The sequence below is a fragment of the Anser cygnoides genome, chromosome 1 (genome assembly GCF_040182565.1).
Source record: "Anser cygnoides isolate HZ-2024a breed goose chromosome 1, Taihu_goose_T2T_genome, whole genome shotgun sequence".
NCBI classification, from domain to species: domain Eukaryota; kingdom Metazoa; phylum Chordata; class Aves; order Anseriformes; family Anatidae; genus Anser; species Anser cygnoides.
In genome coordinates this window covers 93,253,970-93,273,590 of record NC_089873.1, presented here as the reverse complement: position 1 = coordinate 93,273,590, position 19,621 = coordinate 93,253,970, and the positions used below count along the sequence as shown (strand labels likewise).

The window sequence follows — 19,621 nt, the reverse complement described above, 5'->3', positions numbered from 1 at the left end:
TATATTCTGGAGTTGATGTGGGAGAGGGTACCTGTGGCCTCATCCATTGTTGCTGGGCTCCAGAGCCCTCATTCGCACTATCCCACACTCCAGAAGCTGTTTTGGCACTCCCAATACTGTCCCAACACCAGCTCCTACACCAGCTCATCTAGTGTCACATATCAAAACGCTTTCAGATTGCTGTCTGACTGACAGCATGGTAACAGAGATAGAAGGAGGATGTTGGCCAGAAAGGGCCTCCAGTCTTCTCTGTTGCTTTGCCAGGGTGCTGTCTGCACTTGCACTGGCAGCAGGGGTGGAATCAGGCAACAGAGGCCCAGATTTGGTAGCACTGTTATGACAGAGCTGACCTTGCAAGAATCAAGTTAGTTCAAGTCATAACTAAGAGTGACAGTGATAAAACAGAAGGGGGGATGTTTTCATGTGAGGTTGATACCAAGACCAGCCCCACTGCACTCCATCATGAACAGCCCTGTGAAAAGGCCCCTGTGCCCAGAGCGCAACCTGAGCTCTTCTGGGGCTGAGAGGAATGCAGGGGGGCAGCTGCTGTCTCGGGGTCCCGTGTCCCCCGTGTGTCCCTGCGTGTCCATCTCTATGTCCCCTCGTGTCCCTTCGTGTCCCCCTGTGTCCCCAGGAGCTCCTGGGAGGCACCAGGCGGTCTCCTCATACCTGGCTATGGCGCCCAAGCCACCCCTGGTGGGCCCGTACCTCTCTGTGACGGGGCCCTCATGAGGCCTAAGATGGTGGCTGGAGCGCTGCTGGGGCTGAGCTGCGCTCAGGGGCTTCGCCTGCCAGCTGGGGGGTGGTGGTGGGGTGGTGGTAATGGTGGAGCCTTCTGAAGCCAGCAAGGCTTATGTCCTCTGTGTTCAGTTTTGGGCTCCTCACTACAAGAAGACATCGAGGCCCTGGAGCGTGCCCAGAGAAGGGCTACGAGGCTGGTGAGGGGTGTGGAGCACAAGTCCTGTGAGGAGCGGCTGAGGGAACTGGGGTTATTTAGTCTGGAGAAGAGGAGGCTCAGGGGAGACCTTATTGCTCTCTGTAACTACCTGAAAGGAAGGTGTGAGGAGCTGGGGGTAAGCCTCTTCTCACAAATAACTACTGATAGGAGTAGAGGGAATGGACTTAACTTGTGCCAGGGGAGGTTTAGGTTAGAAATTAGGAGACACTTCTTTTCAGAAAGAGTGGTCAGACACTGGAACGGGTTGCCCAGGGAAGTGGTGGCATCACCATCCCTGAAGGTGTTCAAGGAGAGGCTGGACATGGTGCTTAGGGACATGGTTTAGTGGGTGACATTGGTAGTAGGGGGATGGTTGGACCAGATGATCTTGAAGGTCTTTTCCAACCTTAATGATTCTCTGATTGTCTCTCTGAAAACTGTGCTCCTTGCTGCTTGAGACACATGGAAGTCCAGCCTCTGTGCAGACAGACCAACAGACCAACCTTGGGCAAGCATCAGGAGCTGGCTGGAGCCACCAAATAGGACAAAGAAACCCAACATCCTCTGAAATCACATGGCACTATGCACTTTTTTGCTCCCTCATGGCATGCCAGCAGTGCAAGCCAGATGTTGCAGAAGTGTTTGCAGGGTGCTTTCTGGCAGAATGAGACATGTCTCGTCAAGGATGCTCCTTAGTATGGGGGTGGTCAGTTCCTATAGGTGTTGATTAAGGTGTTTTCCTGTTATAGTCAAGTACCACCAAGGACTAGAAGGCATGGAAAGTCACAGAATTTGGCCCCGTGGACGCTGAGAATGTGGAAACACAGAGCAATCATTTTAGCAGTGCTAACAATCTCATTCCTTGTATTATAGCTATTTTACATCTCTGATACTTTATCAGAGCTATGCTTCACATGTGCTGTTGTGTACGCTATGGGATTTTCATACAAAAACAATTCTTCACTCTCTAGAGTGGCTTTCATAATGAAAAAAAGAGACCTGAAACCTGAAAACTGCTTTTACCTGCCTCAAACCTGTTTTAAAGAAGACTGAGGAAAAGGGAATTGCAAGAAGATTTCGTAAAAGGTGAGAAGGTGGCCACCAAAGTTGATATATACTGGTGCAACTTGAAGAACTGGATTGGTTTTGTTTTTTATGAACTTCTCAGTTAACATGTCAAGCCACTTGGGCTCTACTTATACTTCTTGTGCACAAGAGCTGCTTCTAAGCTGGTATTTTTCTTTTCTTCCTTTCTTTTTTCAAAGGCAAATCACAAACTTTTAAAGACAATAATCACCACTGATTTTTCAAATGTCTTCCTCCCACCTCTCACTCATGTTTTCTGAAAACTGTCTCAGCTGAAGGCATTCTGGATATTTTGTATATAATGTAAGCGTAATATCATTTTAATGAATGTTTGTACAGTACTGGTCCTTTAGTTAAATTATGTAAAAACAGGTGCATTGGACATGGATAATAGGAAAATAAATTTGTTTCCAAAGCCTAATTGCTATGCTGATGACTATAATAACAATACTGTCAGCCATTTGCTGATTGTTTTGAGTGGGATCATTTCTGCAGTGAAGAAATATTGGAAACACAGATTCCAACTATTATTCCACTGCAATTCGTTAGGTTTGTTTGTTTATTTATTCATTCAGTCCAAATATTTGTGTCTCATTTACTTTGATCCAAGTCAGCTAAATCTGCAGATACTTGCTGAAACCCTGGTCAGTAAACTTTCTTCTGTGCTAAGATTGGCCACAGCTGATCTTTAGCCCAAGTCTGTGTTTAGTCCATTTTCTACTTGCATCCTGCACTTTGTTTGAAACACCTTACAACCCAAAGACACTCTCTGCCACACACAGTTCATCTAGTTTGGATGGACTTTGCTATCAGTTATCCTCATGTGCTGATACTGAGCAATGCAGAATAACTCCTGACAAACAAGACTGTTCTACCAGGGCTCATCCCTTAATCAAGCAAAGTCATCAGAAAGCCTGCACTCAACTTCAACGTGCTTTCGCTGAGATTTGCAGAGCCTGGTGTGTAAAGGTACTCAGGTGCCTAAGGGAGCAAGAAGCACCTTGTGGATTTCCCAGCTGTCATAAAAAATGTGGCCCAAATCCCAGATAATTCACTGACGGCAGCTGCATATAGCAGCGTTGTAACTGGCAGCATAGGTTACATTCGTGTTTAATCCTTGGTTTAAAAAAAAATGTCGCAATGAATACCAACACAAATGACAAGACCCATATGCATATATGTATCTCCTGAAGTAATACCTTTAATTTAACAGCATCCAGTTAAACTGACTGAACTAAACTTACAGAAACACAAGGCTGGACATTGCATTTGGTGGTTGCTTAAGGCTCAGGGACAATTTCAACAACATAAGACTTCCATTTTGCAGAACGCACCACTGCATGCTGAGCCAAAATAGCATGTACTGTTTCATTGTCATGATGTTAACAACCACCCAAGACTAAAGTTTACTCACTCGGTATTAACAATGGATTAAATTACCAGGTGTCTCGAGCATTGCTCTAGTTGACAGTATTCTGTACTATTAGTGCTAAGGATTTGCTCCCAAAGGAACTATTTTACACATATGTTGGAAATGGAAAATGGTATTTCAGCTCAGCAAAAACTCATTGTTATGATGCACAGTCTATTATTAATGGATTACATTTTTAATCCACTCTGTCACATAAATACAAAATCTATGGTTTGATAGGATTAAGCATATATCAAAGAGTTTTTTTTTTTATTATTAGTGCTTTTGAAACACAGTGCTATTTTCTACAGAAGAAAAAAAAATTATACTAGTAACTGTTTTAACTCCTTCAAAAAAATGTTTACTTTGGACAGTAAAGCCAGGCAGTTGCTGTTTTCCCAATAGATCAGTGACTCACTCATACTCCCATTAACTTCAGTGGGAACAGGAGCGTGCCCCAAGAAAATAAATTGTAAAAAAACAAACCTATATTCTGTCAGCCCAATAGACATTAAAGGAATTAATTACAAATCTCAATATTGAGGACGTTTTAAATGACATAGCACATAAAGATATATTTAATAATTATATTGACAATTTCTAATCACACTTAAATTCCTGTAAAGTTATCAAAACATTTGAGTAATCTGAGCTTGAGATGTTTTCTATTTACTCAGAATTCAAAGAGCTCCTTTCAAGTGAAAGGTAGAAACAGCTTTGAAGAGAAATGACAAAGTAGTGAGGGAAACCCAAAACAAATCATGCTTCTGATTTCAGTATTACACCCATAATGTTACCTTCCGCATTTCTCATATTTCTTACAGACTTTTAACAACACATTCAGAATTGACACGAGAGCAGAAGAGTCATCAAATAATTTTTTTGAACATTATTGTGAGCATAAATTGTAAAATGACGATGTAAGTTTTGGCTGTTTGAAAGGCGCAGTTCTATAGCTCACCTTTTAGTCACTGCACCGTGCCATTGGAAATTATTTGCCACATTCACAAAGATTTCCTCATCCTTGCTCCCACTGACAGAAAACATACTATTTGTTATTTTGATGCAAATGAGGGAACAGTTAGTCATCTGCTTTAAAAACAAGGTGCTTGGGCATTATTTACTTCTCTAATCCTGCAAAGCAATCCATGTATTTGTTTGATCCTGACAAATTGAACTCACTATTATCATGCTCAAAACAAAACATACACCTAGTGCACCATTATTCTGGCCTACAAGCCCTCTTCTCTCTTTGCTTGCGTTTGGATCATATTTAGAGTTTGACTTTTCAATCTTTTCTCCCGTCCACAATCCCATTGGCTTTAACAGGCTTGTCCATATCAATAAAGAAGGCAGCATTAGGCCCTTAACACGTAATGGAGCCCGAGCTGTTACCAAACCAGCACATACTAGAAGATAAAAAACAAGAGGAAAAACAACTTTGAACTAGATTAGGTGGTCACCTCAAGGTAATTCTATACAATGCCTCTTGAGATTTTGAGGGGTCTCCAGGCTCTACAGCAATAAAATTACTGAATATCCCTACTAATCAGTACTCAGCACTGCTTTTAAACATACAAGAAAGCAGAAAAAAAACAAAAAACAAACAAAAAAACAAACCAAACCAACAAAAAAAAAAAAAACAACCAGCCCTGAATTGGAAACAGAAAGCGGCTTTAAAAGGAAGACAAAAAGATTCTTGATCTTAAAAGTAGCATTTTTTGTACTCTGCTTAGTAAAACGCTCATTGAGAGAAATCTCCTCAGAAAACAAAGGATGGCAGAGCTTGATGAGCAGCAAATATAGAAAGTAAAATACTTTTTAAACTGATTGTGTGGCATGACTTAGAAATAAGAAGGGTAGTACTGGTAATGTGGAAAGACAGAAGGATGGTGTGAATTGAAGGCACTGCTTTAGACCTCAAGTGAAACATCCTTACCCCATTTTACTGGAAACAAGTGCAGTACACGAGGAAAAAAAAAAGCACAGGCTGTGCTCATTTAAACCTTCCCTGTGCCACGGTGAGCGTGCTTAGTTTTTAGTCATCGTGAAAATCGTTTTGAGAAGAGCAAACACGTTTGCAGAATAAACAGCTTGTCTTTGATTTCCAGGACTTTGGGGGAAGTTCCTGTCTAAAAGTTCGCATCGTCACATGGCGAAGCAAGTCAGAGCTCTCATCACTTTGGATTTCACTAGCAGAAAGTCCCCGGGGGACGGCCGCATGCCGTGCATTATTCACCCTGGTGGGTGCCGGACAGACAGCGGGCTCGCTTCAGACGCCGGCTGGGGCTGCAGGCTGCTCACACGGCGCGGTGCGAGCCGAGGGAAGGCACCGGGTGCCTGCAGGGCGCTTATTTCCCCCTTCCTCCCTTCCCCTCTCCCAGCCCTCCGCCGCACCGCCGTCTGGCCGTAGCAGCTGAACCAAAAAGCAGCGCTCAGCACCCAGCTCGTCGCTTTCCGCAGAAGCGGCGGACGAACCGAAGCAGCGAGCAGAGCGCGGAAAGGAGAGCTCCCTTTCCCCCGTACCCACCTCGGCAGCACCTCCCCGCCCGGGCTGGGGGGTCTGGGAGCCGAACCCACCCCTCTCCTCCCCGGGGGGGCCGGCTCGGGGAGGCGCCGAGGCCGGGCTCCTCCTCCCGGCCTCCGCTCTCAGTCCTGGAGCGCCGCTCGGCTGCCGCCACCTGCCCCGCCGCCGAGCCGCTCGCTGCTCCGAGCCCTCCTCGGCTCCCGGGACTCCGCCGAGCCTCCGCCGCCGGCCTCCCAGCCTCGCCGCGGCTCAACCTGCCTCCGCGCTGGGCGGCGGGAGGGAAGAAGGCCGCCTCCTCCTCCTCCTCTTCTTCCTCCTCCTCCTCCTCCTCCTCCTCCTGCTGCCGGTCCCGCGGCGGGCAGGCGGGATGATGGAGCCCCGCGCCTCCCGCAGCCTCCGCCCGCTGCTCAGCCTCCTCCTGCTGCTCGGAGCCCTCTGCCTGCCGCCAGGTGAGACGCTAACTCGGACGGCCGCTAGCTCGGGGGGCAGCCCGGCTCCTCTCCCCGCTCCCAGACCCCTTCTCCGCCCCAAAAACCTCCGAGGGGAGGCAGCGGTCGGGAGCCTCCCGGAGGCTCGCTCGAGGGGACCGCGACCTCCCCTCCGGGGGTCGCTCGGGGAGCGTCTTGGTGGCGAGGCGTCCGTCGGCTGTATTTATTTTATTTTATTTTATTTTGTAAATGCCGAGAGTGTGAAAGTCTGAGGGAGAGAAGCCGCGAAGTGAGGAGTTCTGCATTCGCCGTAGAGAGCCGGCTGGGTTATTCCTGTAGAAAGAGCGTCAGCCCGTGGTAGCGCTCTGCATTGCTCTAGAGGGGTGCCTCTGCCTGGATGTGCCGGCTGTTGCGAGGGCTCGGGCTTTGCACAAGGCTTGGAGTTGGCTTTTTTTTTTTTTTGTCTCGCTCCCGGCCCCTGCCGTGGTACTACGTGCTCTCCGGCTGGCCGTGTGCAGGCAGCGTGTCCTCACCGCACCGCAGAACAGCCCTTTAGGAGCCCTTTTCCTCCACTGCTGTAATTGCGTTTATTTAGTGCGAGCTTTGGGTAAGTAGGAAACCAGCTATGCCAGCGTAGCGAGGCTGCCAAAGCTTTAATTTCCTATTAGAATAGTTTTAAGTAAAAGCTCCAAACAGACCCAGAAGCAATAGGAGAAGCGTAAGCGATACGTCGAGCTGTTGTGCTGGGTTTTTGCCTTGGCGTTGCAGCACATAATCACCGTAAGACTTACATATGTAAGTCTCAGTGGCAGAGTACAGTGAATGCCGATTTATGTGATGTAGAGAAACTCTTCGGGAAGGATTGTGCGTTTCATGAAATTTTGAAGTCATGCGGAGCATCCAGAGAGATAAGCACCTCAGCTGAGAAGCAAGACGTGTCCCCTGTAGAGAGTTTTGTCCCACTTTCCTCCAACGTAAATAAGAAATGATCCTACCGACTGTGTGGCTGTCTACATTTCCCTGCTGAAGGAAATCTGAATCATAAAAATACTTTACCTCAAGGGTTGCATTGATAGAGGTCTATAAAAAATGGAACTTGACCAGCTATTACATAAATAGGTTAGAGATAAACCGTTTCTCTAGGCAAACCTAGCTCTCTCTGCCCTTCATTTCTTCCTTGCCCTCTCAATGAGAAGCTCGGGGTAACTGCTCACAATGCAGGCAGATAAACAGGGGCAGAAAACAGCCCCACCCCAGCTTAGAAAACTTTCCCAGCCATACTGCAAATGCTGGGAAAACTGATTTGAGCCTCTAGTTCTCGATTTATTGTGCTGAGGACAAAAGATACTTAAAAAACACAGTATCTTTCAAAAGATTTTGGTATTACTCTGTATTTCATATCTCTTTCTCCTTGCTATCTCAGCTGTTTCATTCTGATTTGCTGTCATTCACCACAAATTCTGGATATATTACTCTCTCACTACGGTTGGCTTTTTGGCAGTTCCATTTCAGGTTTGCATATGGAAAGCAATAGGTAAGATATTAAAAGCATATTAAAAGTTGACATGCATCAAGTGTAGGTTTCTCCAGCAATACTTAGGCTGGTTGGGAATTCCTGTGAGAAACATTGAGGTTTTCATCTCAGAATATACTGCCTAGGTAGTTCTCCATTTAAAAAGAGAGAGGTGGTCCAAATCCTGGTTTGGTGCCAGGAGTCTAACTGTAGGTCAGACTAAATAAGAATACCAATTAAAATCTCAGGCTCTTCTGGAGAAGACGACTGTATGTGGGAAAAGTCAACTCTTAATCAAGAGCTAACCACAATCTCTGTGATGCTTCCTCCTCCCTCCTGCTTTCTAGTGGATGATAATTATAAGGATGAGCCTCTCGTTTCGTGTCCTGTTACTAAAGATTGGTTGCATACTACTGTATTGTGTAATGGTAGTAAGACTGCAGTATGTAGTCTTCTCATTTGCAGGATGCTTACTGTGTTCTCACTCCTGGCTCTTTTTTTTTTTTTTTCCTCCTGGTATATCTGGCATGATGTTGATCTAAGGAAACCGGTTTTCTGTACTAAGATCTGGAGTTCACATGACTTTTCTGACACTGGGGTGAGGAAACCTCCATATGGTGTTTGGTACATATTTATTTTGATACGCTGTTTCTGTAGTCCAGTACACAAACAGACTTGTTTTTAAGTGAGCTAGGAGTTGTTAAATCATTTGTTTTGGGAAGTGTTTGACTTGTTTATAAAACCTTTTGTTTCTTCTTTTGGTAAGAATATACTAGAAAAGTCTTGCAACATGTTCTTTTCTTCTTGTGCTGTCCCCTTGTCTGCTGGTTTTCTAGCACTTCTCATAAGGCAGAAAGCAATAATAGAAATCATCTAGGTCTGTAGGTCTCTGAAATTTCAGAGTGAATGAAACTAAATCCTTCAGTTCCTTAAAGGACCCAGCCCATTTTTTTTTAACTGAAAAAAATACATTTTGTTACGTTCTTAGGATAAATACCTCTGTGGTAAGTCATGTTTAATGCCAAGATAGGTTGGGAGGTGGAAATAAGCTGTGCTAGAGTAAATACCCCTAGTTACAGTACCATCCATTCTCTTTAGTGAAAGCAATCTAGGACACTAACCTGTAACCCTAGGGAAAACAGTTTCAGCTGTCTTAATTCTAGAACTAAAACTATTTGTTGGTTTATCTCCATCTGAAAGTTTGGGGGAACTGAATCTCTAATATCTGTGCAAGCTGACGCATGAAGGGGAAAATGAAGAAAATGCCATTACTTTACATAATGCAAATTACATCTGTGCAATCAGGATAAGCCTATCTTCTCCATTTTCTTACAGATACCCTACTTCTGTAATGTGGTTTGTAGTCTTGTGCTGTTGAGTGCTTGCTGCAGATTTTCCAAATGTCATATCTTTTAACACGTGGTACCAAAGGACCTAATGTAAAAACAAGGATTACTGTAGTGGCAATAGTTTTAATGTGCTTACCAGCCGTACCATATTCCACCACCATGGGGTTTTATTAGATTACTACCATGGGGACTTTATGGAGAGTATTTTTTATTATTTTTTGGACAGTTGGAGTTATTTGGGGCTGATTATTGAGCCTGTAGCGAAACAAAAACAGATTGCAAAGCAGGGAGCTGGCTGTGGGGGAGCCAGGCCTGTCTGGATGCACTTTGAACCCATTTACAGTTGAGAGACCAAATGAGTTGACTCTGTAGGAGCTCCAACTCATAACAAAATTTCCTGATAGTTGATGATTAATATTTGATCTCCGTTTTTTGTGACCCGCACTATATGACCATAATCATGATAATCAGAGGTAGGCTGGCTCTGGGTCTGGTTTGCAGTGCTGTTGTTCCACTGCTGTTTCACACCTTCACCTTTTTTTTTCTTTATATTACCACACTGACTGTGGAAACTGTGTTTTCATACCACTAGTAATGTTTTTTAGTATGGTCTTGTTCAATTCTGGAGACTCTGATACATGGCTAGACTTTATGTACCGGCTTTTGAGAGATACTGCTGTACATAAACCCCATGATCTCTGTTCAGTGCTCCTCAAGGTTCTTCTGGGTTGTCTGGTAGATAGCTCTTTATTTTGGTAATACATTTTTTTTAATAGAAGATGTATGTAAACTGTAAGGTAGTGCCTGTAAGAGAATTGAGCACCTGTTGCAACATGCTGGTTTCTCTTGAGCTCCTCTGCTTTCAAGAAAAATAGTTATGCTTCCATGCACCAATGCTCGAATGAGAGAATCTTCAAGAAGTGTAAATGCTGTGGGGTGATAATTAGAATTGACTCGAGCAGAACGTGATTTTTTCCAGGGAAAAGTGAACATTAGTTCATTTGATTTGAGCACTCCCCTTGATTTGAAATTATCTTCCCTGAAGACAAGGCTTTGACCTACACATTCTTTATCTTGGTATCTTCTCCCTATTAAGAACAGTATGAATATTAAAGGAGGCTGTACATTTCTGTCTCTAATATGCTTGAAAATGAATCTCATCTCTTTATATAAGAGATTGAAGCACAGCTAGTGTGCTGACAATCCACTGCTGGCAGCAATCAGATCAAGTTTCTATCCTTTTTTTTTTCCTTTTCTGATTTTTTTCTTTTTTTTTTTTTGCTTGGTTTTCTTCTTTTTCAATGTGTTCTGTTGAGGGTGGTTTGAATCATAGTCGATCCTACCCAAGTGGATGTTAATCCACTGCTCTAAGGTGGCGGCTCGTTTGAGGAATATCTGCCTAGCTTGAGATAAAATTGCTTTCCTTATCATAGATACAGGTCTCTAGAAAGGCAAATAAGTATTTATTTATTAAAACAACTCCTCTTTCTCCTGAGCTGGTATTTTTTTGTTGATAAGAAATATTCCTTTTTTGGGAGGAAAAAAGGGAGAAATTGATAAAACTGTGGAGATGGAAAGTGCATGCAGCTTTAGGGTATGATTTTTGGAGGTTATCAGGGGTTAGAACAGTTCTGTAATGTTTGGTTAGAAAGCATTTGAAGTGCTTTCAATAGCAATGGAAGTACTAAGCTGTTTCCCTGATAACAAGCAAAAAGTGCAGTCAGTGATTTAATGAGTGTTTCCACAGTCTGTGTATCTGCATCATCTGTTTTCAATTAGGTCGTACTATGTATAGTTAACCTCTTATTGTGGAAGGAAAACTGCAAATACTTCAACAGCTTTCATGTGTTTTATTGTTTGCTGCAGTAGTCCAGTCTGTAGAATTTCCTAGTGGATACCGGTTATGGCAATCTGAGCCCTAAAGGAAAGTGCTCAAACACCGGTAAAATATTAAGCATCTCCTTAGGTCTCATGGAGTGCAGGAATCTTCAGGTTTGGAGTCCTGGGGAATTGGTGGTGTTTCGGCACGCGTTGGGTGCTCTGTATGGTGGCTGTGCCCCTGCGTAGCTCTGTCCCACAGCCTGCCTATCTGGTAGGCGAGTCCTCGCTGTCCTGGCTGGCGTCTTGTGGTGGTGGAGTTTTCTATTTCTTTTAAAATAGAACACTGCCCATAGTTCAGTTCTTTTAAATTGAGGAGATTTTTGGCAGCTAATTCAATAGAGGGAGCTCCGCTACCTTACTGTTAGAAGCTTGAAGCATCTTTGTGCTTTTCTCAGACCTCAGGCTTCAGGTTGAAAGAAGTGTTTAAAAAAAGGCCTGTGTTTCTTAACAGTGTTCTGTGGCATCAGGCTTTTGTTTTTTGAAGGCATTCTACTTTCATCACAGACTTCCTGTTGCATGAGGAAGAAGGAAGGACAAAACTGAGTCACACAGATAGGCAAATCCGAAGAGGTGACTCAGTTATGGAGCGTTCTCTTGTGCAGCAAGGCATTGCAGGTTTTTTAAAGGGATGCATTACAGAACTAGTTTTCTTATTGACATCTGAAGAGGGCTTCACGGAGAAATGCAAAATGAATTTAGAATAAAAAGAGGGTACTCTCAAAGAGCTAAGAATGGTGTTGGACAAAACAGGGTACAAACAAGGTAAGGGAATGACTGTATTCAATAGCTGTTGTGGCAAGGAAGATCTTGAACACTTCCAGCAGCACTGACAAAGTAGGACCTTTATTTAACAAAAATAAGTTCTTCTAGGATCGTAAAGAAAAACTGGAAATACACTGTTCTGTAAACAGACTCTGAATTATAGCAAAAAAAAAAAAGCCACCTTAGGGATGTGCTCATATGCTTTTAACCCATTTTGTGTCTCTAATATACAATTGGCTAAATGCAGAAAGCCAGTAACTGTTCTGCAAACTTTGGACTTTGTATTTCTGTTGGGTTCAGTTCTTTTTTTTCTGATATTATTTCTCATCAGACTATTTTGAGATTAGCTATGAAGCCTCATTAAATGCCAGCCCCTTCTATTAAAATTAAAATTCCTTTTAATTCAAGTTGACTTAAGTAAACTTGTAATGAACTCAGCATTATTCTTATCCTGCACAAATGCCCTTTGTCATTTGACTTGCTGCAGAAACTACCTATTTTTTCCCGAATTTTTCAATTTAACTAGAGAAAATGACCCTAGATATTGGATTATAAAATAGATGAAGCTTGTGTACAGCTAGAGTTAAACATGGTATTTTATATGGCTGACATATACTCATTTCAGTGCTGTTTCTTTTTTGTTTGTTTGTAATAAGTAGAGCAACTTATTTTTCAGGAACTCTGACTTGAGTGAGTTAACCATGCTGGCCAGGAAGAGTTGCTAATCTTCATATATTAGAAGGACAAATAAGGGCTGAGGCATGTTATCTATGGAGTGGAATGGTAAGCTTTCACATAAGGCTCTGTAACTGAGTATCTTAAAGAGAATACTCAGTTTAAATTGGGGTTAAAGCGATGTACAGTTGAATGCAAGTGAAAGGTTATAATATTATTTTTGCGGCATGAGCTTCTGAAATGTTCAGTTGCTGTTATGTAGGATATTAGCGTAGGGTATTAGTCCATTTTGGGATGCAATTTTGCTTCGTGAAATCTAGAAAAAAGCATGCATTTAGCTGAGTGAATTCTGTTACCCATTCAGATAAAATTGTGTTCATTGGCTTGTTCTAGTGGTTTTGGAGAGTGCGGATTAATGTAACGTCTGTTACATACAAAGCCATATATAGAACAAAAAATTAAGGATGAGGAACTGAGTTTTTAGGCAGTATTTGGGGAACTTCAGTACAGGCATGTAATTTCAGAAGAGAAAAGAGTTCTGAATTTATTCCTTCATTCTTGGTAGTTTACATCAAGTACTATAAAAAGTGCTTGCATATATACAAGATAATAGGATAAGTATTACATATTAAAATTAACTCATTAATATCGACGCAATATTATGAGGTTTGCCTTCGCAAACTGGGAAAGTTTTAAGTTTCTGACACTGACAGCTAGTGACGTAAATCAAGAAAGTATTTGGCACTTTCACTTGATGGCTTGAAAAGTAGACAATGGGATAATTTTTCCAACTTTAATTCATGACTGAAATTTTTGTCAAGTTTTTTTTAAACGTTACTCCTCACTTCTCAAGCAACTTTTACTGCTAATCTTGAACCTTGTCTACACAGAAGTAATATGGAGATCAGTATTGTGAACATCCCCCCAGTTTCCATTTTATATTAGTAAATTACATTTCTTACTGTGGGGTTCTTGTGCTTGTAAGAGCTCTTACTAATAGAGAACTGGCTGTGCAGACAGATCTGCAGATTTAAATAGCCAACATTAATATAAGCAAATAATGACAGTGACTTCACATTGCATACAGTTACATTTTGCATCTTTCTGTTGTCAGAAAAGGTGTTGGTTTATTCTTCATCAAATATTTTAAACTTTCTGAAAATATTTTGCCATAGTAGTTTAGCTCTTGCCATGGCTTCTGTAACTCTAAGGGTTTTGCCTTTTGAAGGGGCACCCGTTCCGTGGTTCAGTTTCACCTTACTCATCACACATAGCTGAGTGATGCAACGTGTTCTGCCTTAGCTTTGAAGTTTAAGTCCTTAAGTATAACCTTTACTCCCTAGGTTTAACCCTGGTTAATGTGTGGTGCCCCACAGCAGCAAATTCCTAAGTGTCTACGTGCATATCTGATGTCTGAGTGTGTCTCCTGAAAGCTCATCTGCAAGTTTGGTAAGGGTCAGGGTCTGGTATTTCATCTAAACTCAGTTGTGTCTGCAGGTCATTACTTGTCAGTCCTTATCACTTTAAGAACCCTGCGGTATTAAATCAGAGACTTCTGTCTGTCTTCTTCAGGGAAGGAGTCTAAAACTTTTGAGATGCTAAGAAAATAACTGTTGTGTTGTGAGGGTGATAACCAACCATGCGTGCACTAGAAGATGCAAGTGAGCCCTCTTTCAGCAGAGATTCACAGAATCCATCAATTCACATATCAAAATGTTTATCTATCTGAGGGCTGTAAGAGGTGTATCGTGGCTGTATGAGAGCCAAGCGGATAGAAGCTGGGAATGATGCCTTGTTGTAGGGGGGGGAGTGGGGATGGAGCTGGGTGTCAGGGTGTGCTGGCTGCCACCTTGCCACAGCTGGTGCTGTGGAGGCACTCTTGGACAGCATGCAGGTGAAGAGCCAGAGGGCAGAAAAACTCTGTAGCAGTGGTCAGCTCCAGTGTCCGTGGTGGCAGGCAAAGGATCCATGTTCTTCCCAAGCTTGACAAATTCCCTGCTTTTGCTAGGGGCATACTTACCCTCTGAACTGCTGCAGAGAGCTATCTGCTTGCTTTAGGGGTGTCACTTTGTTCTCCGGCTCTGGATGGTGTGTGAAGAGCTCCTCCATGGGTTGCTTTTTTATCGTTATTTCCATCTGTGAGTACAGCAGTGATAAAGAAAGATGGGCTTCGGCGTACTCGGTATGCTCATGATCTCTGGCTCTGTTTCCATTACATCAGATGCGGAGGGCATAGAGAAATGAATAAAGCAGTGTATTTCTTTAATGAATACTGAATGGGTGAGTGTGAGCTGGCAGAAGCTTCATCCAGAAAGAAGTCGGGTGTTGTGAGGGATGACATCCGCACACATGGTAGGAGAGGCAGGTGAATCACTTTTTTTTTAGCTGGAATTCAAAGTCCAATTTCATGAGATTGAAGTTGATATTTTACCTCAATAGCTTATTAATTTTTCTGGGCAGACATAGTGTTTCAACTGTTGCTTGAAACAAATTACTGTTGTGGATTTGTATCTAGTTACTCCTGAGGCCCAGATAATAGCTTTGGAAATAGCACATTTGGAAAGTGCTTTGCATAAGCATATATAAAAACCTAGCCTTCTTAGTATGGCAGGGTGCCTTGCTTTAGGTGTGGATTCAAATTCACAACAGGCTCACAAATCATTGTTTTTTTTTTTTCTTTTAGCTGGTTGCTAGTCTTCCTTCAAGATGTTGTAATCTGTAAACAGCAATGACAGTTCTAGGAGTCTTTTCATGCGAGTGTGAAAGAGCAGAACACAGGCATGCTGGAGACCATGGCTCCTTGTGAGGAGGATTTTTTTTTCCTGTGATAGAATAAATATTTGTTACTTTTTTCAATGTACTGTACAACACAGCTTTTTTCATAACCACAGAAGGAGGTTAGTGGTTTATAATCTGGATATTCTGTGACAGAGCATAGTAAACTGTATATAAATCTAGAAGTGAAGATTTTAATAGAAGCTTTAATGGGAGTATTGCAATATTTTTTTTCCTGCTGAAATTTTTTGTAAAGTCTGGATTTTTTTCCATTTTTTCTTTAAAGATGGACCATCACTACCTTTAGGAAGGCAGAGAAGGAAAGGTACTAGGAAAAATAAATGTTTTATCTATGCTTACATTTATTCAAAACATGATGCTAAGACCTAAATTTTCTGTTAATGAAACACTTGGCTTAGCAATTTCCCAGTATCTTCCACAATGATAACTTTAAAAAGCAAAACAACAACAACAAAAATACACACAAACTTTAATTCCATTTGCTTAGGTAAGATGGAGGACCGGTTGATTTTTTTTATTATTTTTTTTTGACATTTTAGAAAATAAAGTTTATTTAAGGAAAGAGGAAAGTGATCAGTGATCCCTCAAGTAATTTAAAGTTTCATAGGTTTTCTGTGGATATGCCAGGCTTTTCAAACAGCATTCTTCTGCCCACAGACATCACTATTTTGAACTGAGACTGGCAGTGGCTTGGGAGAGGTCACTTTGCAAGTTGTTTGTTTCTGTTTTCATTTTTTTTTTTCCTTGCATATGTCAGCAGTCCCATGCTGCTAAGCTAGGGTGGTAAGTACCACAGCTTTCATTTCACTTGGGAGTATTTGAGTGGTCTAACAAACTCTGGTACTCAAGTGGTAGAAAAAATGATTGAGTTTTTTGTTTCTTATGGCAATTTCAAACATTGTGAGCCCTTGGTGGCCTTTGGCTCCTCAGTAAAGCCATAAATGGAAGGCCAGAAGGGTTTTGGTTTTTTTTATGTGCTGCTTCTGCAGCAGACATACATCCTTGATAATGGCTGTTGCCATTGTTTGAGTCCATGGTGCTTAGCCTTGCACGAATTGCATTTGCAGACATAGCATGTTAAACACCTCTCCTGTCTCAGACTAGCCAAACTGCACTAGAGGCTGGGCAGGAGGGAGCTGTGGTGTGATGAGCACCTGAAAATCATATGCGCCCATCAGGACTGGGAGCAGGAGCAGCATGTCCTCCAGAAAGGGATTTCTGCTCTGCAGCAGGAAAGGGCTGGGCTGAGCACTGGTGACTGTCTGTGTATTGCCAGCTGCAATCTCTTCTGCTGATGGCATGTGTGTGTGGATGCTTTAGAAGTGTGTGAAGCGAGCCAGCATGCTGATTCACACTGGAAGAAGCTGTTTGCTTTTCTGCTGTTTTATATTGAGGGGAATCTGAACTTCTTTCCAAGTTTGTAGAAAAAGAAAAAAGATTACAAAAAAGGAATACTGAAATTCTTACCATACGATTTCAATCTTTTCAGCATGATGCTTAAGAAGTGTTGAGAACAGTGGTTTAAAGAAAACAAAATTACCTGAGAGAGGCTTTTTTGATTTATAAGCTGCACTTGAACATCAAAAGGTATTTGGGAGCATTTCAGGCTGAGAAATAGAAAATGTCTTTTTGCTAGCATATTTTGTTTGCTAAACTTCACTTGTTGCCTAGTACATCTCTCTGATTTTAGTTTTGGGGAGCAGAGGCTTTAGAAGTTATAACAATTAAGGAAAGCTGAAGTACTGCAAGAACGGTTCTTTGAATCGTTGAGATGTATTAATGTGAAAAGGAAGCTGTACTCTTTCTGTTTTGTTTTGAATTTAAAAGTTCAGTTTTCTCCCACTACTCTGTATGCAAGTGCTCCTGGCTGGATCACAGATGAGTTATAGCGGAAAGAGAAGCTTGATGTCAGTAACTGCAGGCCAGACCAAAGATGTGAGTCACCATCTCCACAGGGAGCGGCGTGCACAGGTGGAAGACAAATTGCTTACTTCCATGTGACAAATTCGGTGTACCCATCAGGCCTGCAGGAAGAAACCACGGAATGGGGCCTTTCAGTGGCGACCAAGAAGGATGAAACTTCTTTTGACAAGCCCTGTGAAAGGATGCTGCCAGGAAAGGCAGTAACGAGATCAAATTGTCTGCTGTTTTGGTGACCAGAAGGAGCTGCACCTCATGCATTTTTGTCAGAGACTTGCACATCTGAATTTCTGGAGAGCAGCCAGCTTAACCTGAGGGAAACCACGCTTTTGGCTCTCCCTTGTCAAATCCACTCCTGCCGAGAAGATGGCGGGCAGTGGCTGGGGGAAGCCGAGAGCCCCAGCTTCGTCAGTGCAGAGCAAGCGCAGGCTGCCTCATGGCAGTGTGTGGCCCACAGGCCTGTTGGGTCGGAAATTTGAAGGTAAGTCTTCTGCACAGCAGCACTGCTTGAGGTTTTGCTGGCAGGAAGTGAGTTGTGGAGGGAGAGAAGCAAGCTTTCTGTGGAAGCTTTCTGGAAAGTTCTTGGGGTTAAGGTGGATCTTCTGAACGAGTGTTTTAAGGGAGTGGAGCAGAAGACAGTAGCAGGGACCACACAAAGAAGGGGAAAAACAGCTTTCATGACGAGTGGTTTCTGCTTTTCTTTCTCCATATCACTGCATTCTGTCTTTGGTTTGGCATGTACTCTGCCTCCTCCCCTTCCTTCTATCTGCTGTAATTGGCATCATCCTTCATCGAGACTGTGTGCTGCCACACCACCACCCTCAGCAACATGTCCACTCTCCCGTTAGTCATACAGCACAGTGCTGTTTCCAGCCTCGCCAAGATGCCCATTTCCCCACCATGACTTCTTCAGGCTGAAGTGGAGAAGTAGCTGGAGAAGAGGCTAAAGTGTTCCTACATGGCACCTACGTGGGCTGTGCGTAGGCTGCTCACTGTCAGGGCCAACATGTCCTTCCTGAGGAGCCCTCCCTCTTCTGCTCCTGGGTCACCTCAGATAACCTAAATGCTGCTTGTGTTGAGAGACTTTTTTTGGGTGTGGGGGAAAGCCTTAATACTTTCATCAAGTCTTTGCAAGTTGCTTTGTGTATGAAGTAAAGTGCCTGGAAAGTATGTCATATGCTAAGTGTAATCGTTATTTGACCTAAATGTCTTACTCTGTCCTTAGTGAGCTTTCGGATTCTCTCTAGAGTAAGACACACCTTATGCTGTGATCATTTAAGATGTTCCTTAGATGAGAAGATCCTGAGCAAATAAGCCTTTAATCTTACAATAAATTAATTCAAATTCCAAAGAAATACTAGTTGTTTAATATGAAGACTGTAATAAATATAGCTGTATGACTCCTTGCTAATGAAATTGCAGTGGCCAGCTATTTTTCTAGTCTGAGCCTTGGCATGTGACTGAATTGGGAAGCTTCAGACTGCTTGCTTGTCTTTTAAGTTGACGTTGTATGTCTATGATTGAAACTGCGTTAAGTTGCAAAATCTTGAAATTAGGCTGACTCGATAATCTCGGGCCATGATCCAGCACATATTTGAACATCCAGATTTGAAATTATTCAAGTAATTATGTTCTTAAAGAATAAATTTTTAGACTAGAGGCAGCGTGGTCCTTGCAGAGAGGACCCACAAAGACACAATAAGCAGTAACTGGTGGCTTGGAGTCTGCTATGATCCTGGATGTCTGTGAGTTTAGTGTGTTTCTGCTCCTTGCTGAAGATGTCTGGCTAGCACAACTCAGAGGAAACAATTTAGGCGGGGGCTCTCATTTTGCTTAGGTTCAGTCTTCCAAAGTATGATGCAAGTGGTAATTCACCTCTTCTGCTGACTTTTTAAGCCTCTGTGTTCAAATTGCACACACAAGGTTTTTCCATGTGTAAAATATAATATATGAGAGAGGATTTTTTTTATGCCTGTCAGCAGGGAATATGCAGCTTACTAAGATTTCTTGAGTATAATTTTAAATGGAGAAAATGCTTCTATATAAACTGAGATTATCTCATCACAATTTTTTTTATGACTGTTAATTAAAATGTGAGGAAATCCTTTAGAACAGATTTGCAGTTTTGAGTCTTTTATGAGACTTAATGTGAGAGATCCATTTTATAGTTATGCCTTCTTATTAGTTTTGAGATTAGGATATATTTAAATGCATGGCTATCAAGTCCTGTGATGATAACTTGTTTGTTTTGCAGTGTAAATTAATTCAGTTACGGTCCCATTTGTGTGTTGTTTGTGCCCCACTTTTCAAAGAGATATTGTAATTTCTATTTAAAA

At 42.4% G+C, this 19,621-nt stretch overlaps 1 protein-coding gene and 1 long non-coding RNA gene across 7 annotated transcripts in view; one reads left to right on the top strand and one right to left on the bottom strand.

The window, feature by feature from the left end:
• Positions 1-6,087, bottom strand: part of LOC106038858 (uncharacterized) — a 93,075-nt gene extending 86,988 nt beyond the window's left edge. For all 3 annotated transcript variants that reach the window (XR_010833727.1, XR_010833728.1, XR_010833729.1), the window contains exon 1: positions 5,965-6,087. This is a non-coding gene — a long non-coding RNA (uncharacterized lncRNA). The remainder of the gene's footprint in view (positions 1-5,964) is intronic.
• A 38-nt stretch (positions 6,088-6,125) lies between these two features.
• The window catches only part of ALCAM (activated leukocyte cell adhesion molecule), a 117,310-nt gene continuing 103,814 nt past the window's right edge, over positions 6,126-19,621 (top strand). Inside the window, exon 1 of one of the 4 annotated variants that reach the window (XM_048057229.2) lies at positions 6,126-6,410. In XM_048057229.2, coding sequence (XP_047913186.2) covers positions 6,329-6,410 — 82 coding nt within the window. In that variant the 5' untranslated portion in view covers positions 6,126-6,328. Of the gene's footprint in view, positions 6,411-16,372; positions 17,767-19,621 lie in introns of those variants that run through there. The other 3 variants (XM_067002773.1, XM_048057234.2, XM_048057232.2) reach the window with 3 other exon arrangements.